The sequence below is a fragment of the Orycteropus afer genome, unplaced genomic scaffold (assembly GCF_000298275.1).
Source record: "Orycteropus afer afer isolate SDZICR_OR568_19922 unplaced genomic scaffold, OryAfe1.0 scaffold00502, whole genome shotgun sequence".
Classification (NCBI taxonomy): domain Eukaryota; kingdom Metazoa; phylum Chordata; class Mammalia; order Tubulidentata; family Orycteropodidae; genus Orycteropus; species Orycteropus afer.
The window spans coordinates 842,733-846,901 of record NW_006922089.1 but is presented as its reverse complement, the minus strand read 5'-3'; the positions used below and the strand labels follow the sequence as shown (position 1 = coordinate 846,901).

The 4,169-nt window shown below is 55.4% G+C and overlaps 2 protein-coding genes across 2 annotated transcripts in view; one reads left to right on the top strand and one right to left on the bottom strand.

The window, feature by feature from the left end:
• Positions 1 to 2,204, bottom strand: part of SNAP29 (synaptosome associated protein 29) — a 34,355-nt gene extending 32,151 nt beyond the window's left edge. Inside the window, exon 1 of the mRNA XM_042782904.1 lies at positions 1,980 to 2,204. Coding sequence (XP_042638838.1) covers positions 1,980 to 2,204 — 225 coding nt within the window. The remainder of the gene's footprint in view (positions 1 to 1,979) is intronic.
• Positions 2,205 to 2,683: 479 nt separating this feature from the next.
• PI4KA (phosphatidylinositol 4-kinase alpha) overlaps positions 2,684 to 4,169 on the top strand; it is a 170,336-nt gene continuing 168,850 nt past the window's right edge. Inside the window, exon 1 of the mRNA XM_007955458.1 lies at positions 2,684 to 2,854. Coding sequence (XP_007953649.1) covers positions 2,684 to 2,854 — 171 coding nt within the window. The remainder of the gene's footprint in view (positions 2,855 to 4,169) is intronic.

Genomic DNA, 4,169 nt, shown 5'->3' with positions numbered 1-4,169 from the left:
GAGGGGAATGAAAGAGTGACTCAAACAAAGACAGTCGGACGAGGTGCGTGATGGAGTGAGGCTGCCTGGATGGAGGAAATGATTAAGCAGTAAACTGATAACTGGAAGGTTGATGGTTTGAGCCCACCCAGGGGCACCTCAGTAAAAAGACCTGGAATTCAATTTCCAAAAACACAGTTACTGAAAACCCTGCGGCGAATGGTTCTACCCTGACACGTGGGGTCACTGTGAGTCATAAGTGATTAGGTTTTTTTTTAAGGATAGGGTGGAGTGGAGGACGCTGGGCATTCCTGCCCCCAGGACCTCTGATCCTTGAGAACTGAGTCAATCAATCCTAGAAAAATTCACTTTGTAATCATGCTGATTAGAGACCCTGTCACCTGCCCAGCCCAAGCCTCACATGCCTGAGGTGCCAGTCTGCCTCCTCTTACAGTCCTCACTGCAGACAGCACCTTTGGGATCAGGGAGGAGCTTGTCACCACAGTATGTGCCAAACAATTCAGATTGATACTGTTTGGTTCTCCTGGATTACGGAACTCCACTATGAGTTGGGTCTGACTGGACAGCAGGTACCACCAGCACCACCACCACCACCTTTCCATCAGCAGTTGAATGTCTTAACCACAGTGCCGCCAGGGCTCCTTAATCTACTAGTATGTTTTAAATAACTTTTTTTCTCTAATAAGAGCCATGATATATATGCACACTCATGTCCATCACAGCACTACTCACAATAGCAAAAAGATGGAAACAACGTAAGTGCCTATCAAACGGAGGAATGGATCAACTAACTCTAGCGTCAACAAACACGATGGAATACTAGGCAATGTTAAAGAACAATGATGAATCTGTGAAACATCTCATACCATGGATGAAACCAGAGGATACTGAGTGAAAACACTCAATCATAAAGGGAAAAATATTGTTCGAGCTCACTATTGGAAAGGGTCAGAAGAGATTTTTCACACACACAAAAAAGAAATATTCTTTGACGATTACTAGCCATGGGTGGGGAAGGAAGGGTAAGCCACTAACTAGAGGGTAGACGCACATTACTTTGGGTGGGAGAAAAACAAAACATAAAGAAGGCCCATGGCACCCTTGGGGGTGGGGGTGGGACCATGGAATAAACACACGAACAAAACTTTTTCTTTCCTGAAGCTCGACCAGGGGAGAGAGGGTGGTGTGCAAGATAGAACAGTCTCCATTTAAGGTCTGTAAGCTTCTATGAAGAAAGAACTGGCTAAGGTGAATGGGAGCAAGTCAGCAACCCCACGCACACAGTCTGTCTAGGGCACCTCTCTGTGCGTTTGGGACATCATGATCAAGCTAACTCGGGCTACGGTTTCCTGGCAGCAGGTGCACGGGGCGATCTCAACCATCCTAGTGGTACAGCGAGGATCGTGGGGCTGGTACAGGGCCAGGCAGTTTCCTTCGGCTGAACATGCGGTCGCTAGGAGTCGGAGAGGATGCCACGGCACCTAACAACAACTGGCGAGGGGCAGGAGGAGCAGGGAAGTAATAGGAAATCAAGGCCCTATGCCCTAAGGAATCCTTAGGGCATTTTCTGACACCTGCCACCACCACCACCTTCCGCCCTCTCTCTGCGCCACTCCAGGAGAAATGGCCCGAATCCCGTGTCCAGGCCACACGTTACGCCATGCAAAAAGAAACAGGCCTTCCGTTCCCCTAAGCCGGCCTCTGCTGTTCAGCATTTTCACTGATTTGGACATGCGGTACCTTTGAACTTGGGCACAGAAAAATGATGAAACAAGAACGCGCTCCAATAGCTGCGAAAGACTCCTGGGATCTTTCTAAACACATCTATGTACAAAGTTAACAAATTCTCAGCAATCCTCAAGTCCCGAAAGTTAAGAGAACCTAATTTAGAAAATTCGAGATTTTTCGAAAGATCCTGAACAAAAAAGCATTTCTCCATCCCGTCGGGCAATCGCAGCTCCACTCTGCCCCAGGCTCACCTCGGAAGCGGCGACCCCGACCCTCTCGGACTCGTACACCAGAGACACCGACCGGCTGGTGCTGGCGGCCATGGCCTCTGCCCTGCACAACACCTCCTGTCGCAGGCTCTGCTGCCGGTCCGCGGGCGCGCCGGGCCCGTCGGGGAGGTCGCGGGCGTCCCGGCCGCCCTCCTCCTCGGCGTCGTCGTCGTCGAACGGGTTGTAGCTCCTGGAGGTGGCCGACATGATGCCAGCGCTAGTCTCGGCCGGGGCCGAAGGACGAGCGTGAACTAGGAAAGTTATGGCCTTTGTAGGTCCGCAGGGCCGTCTGAGGCCTTCGGAAGCGCCCTTCGCTGTGCCGCCAGTCGCGAGGACGCCGTCAGCCGCGGCCGCCGCGCCCACCTCCTTACGTCGGCGACTGGCTAGCCCGTCTGCTTCCGCCCGTCTGGCGCAGGCCTGCCTCCTTCCGCCCTTCCTACGCGCGCGGCCCCGCCCCCGGAGCCGACCATCTCGAGCTGGCGCCTGGGGGGGAGCCACGCCGAAAGCACCCGCGCGGCTTCTCCCCCTGCGCTGCGGTGGAACCGCCCCACAATCGCGCTCCACCCAGTGTCCGCAAAGGAGGAGTCACGTGGCGGGAAAGCCGGATGCGGCTGCGCCTGCGCAGCGAGGTCTGCGCTGTCGGGCAGGGAGCTGAGGGCCGGCTCGTATCCGCGGGTTGTGTGGTGATGGCGACGGCTGCGGCCCGGGGAGGCGGCGGCGGCGGCGGCGGCGCCTCCGCCTCCGCCTCCGCCTCCGCCTCCGGGTCCACTGTCGGCGCCTCGCGGGGCTTCTACTTCAACACGGTGCTGTCACTGGCCCGCTCCCTGGCCGTGCAGAGACCAGCATCCTTGGAAAAGGTAACCTCGGCCCGTTCGGCCGCGGACTGACAGGGGCCTGGGCGGCCCAGCAGGGAGGCGGGCGGAGGTCGCGAGCAGCCTGGGACCGGAGGGATCCTGTGGGGGGAGGCGCTTTTGAGGGGACACAGACGGTCGGGGAGGGGTCCGCCAAGGGCGGGGTCGTCGGAGAAGAGTCTTTCAGGCCGGAGGGGGGGTTCGATCCAGGGACCCCCTTGCGACATCGCTGGGCGGGGCCTGCACGTGGCGGCAGCGGGGAAGCTGTTGGAAAAGATGAGGACCAGGGAGCCAAAAGTGGGGCTCTGCACCCGACTTCCCTGCTTCTCCCGTGACCTTGGGGAGATGCCTTTCTCCTGAAATGGGGTGCTTTCGTTTGCTTCTCCCGCCTCCCGGCGTGGTCGGGTAGGAGCAGGTGACAGTGAACGCAAAAACGCTTTCTGAGCTCCATAATGGCTCACTGTTACTCTCCAAGGCAGGTGGGGGCTGGAGGCGGGCGTACAGGACTCAGTAAGACGCGGGGTGTTGGATGGGGACAGCGGCAGGGATGGTAACTGAACGACCAGAGGGGAGAGAATTGAGCTCGGGAAAGACGCGCCAGAGAAATCCTGTGTCGTGGGAGTGAACGACCCTCAGAGGTGTGTCGCAGAATGAGCAAGATCAGATTTCAGAGTCAAACTAGATTTGGTGCCTGATCTATCACCTATTGTCTGTCTCTTTATCAGTAAGGTGTGGTGGATCTTAGGACTGTGAGTTTGATGTGAAGTGCGGGACACAGGGTAGGCACACAGTAGGTGGAAGGGCTGTCAGCTTCCCACGCGAGTTTGGGGTGGGACACGTGACCGTGTGTAAGCCCTGAAGGAAACTGGTTATTTTTCCAGCTTTCTGGCTGATGGGAAGAGGACACACTCCCTGACCGTAGGAAATCGGTATGCTGCATCTCAGAACCGTTTGTGGCTCTGAGGTGAAGCTGAAAAGCAGTTTTGTGTTAGGCACTTTGGCGGAGCGACTTTAAAGAAAAAAAAAAAAAAGGCTTTGTGATCTAGTGGATTCTGACTCAGTGCCGCTAGAGGGGGCAGAGGGAGAGGACAAAGTGGAACTGCAACAGAGTGGAACTCCATCAAAGGGTGGAACTCCATCAAAAGGTCTCCAAGGCTGTAAATCTTCATGGAAACAAAAAAACAAACCAAACTCACTGTGCTCCAGAGCCCCAACCAAACCCACTGCCATAGAGTGGATTCTGACTTATAGCGCCCCTAGAGGACAGAGTGGAACTGCCTCAGTGGGTTTCCAAGGCTATTAATCTTTTTATTTATTTTTA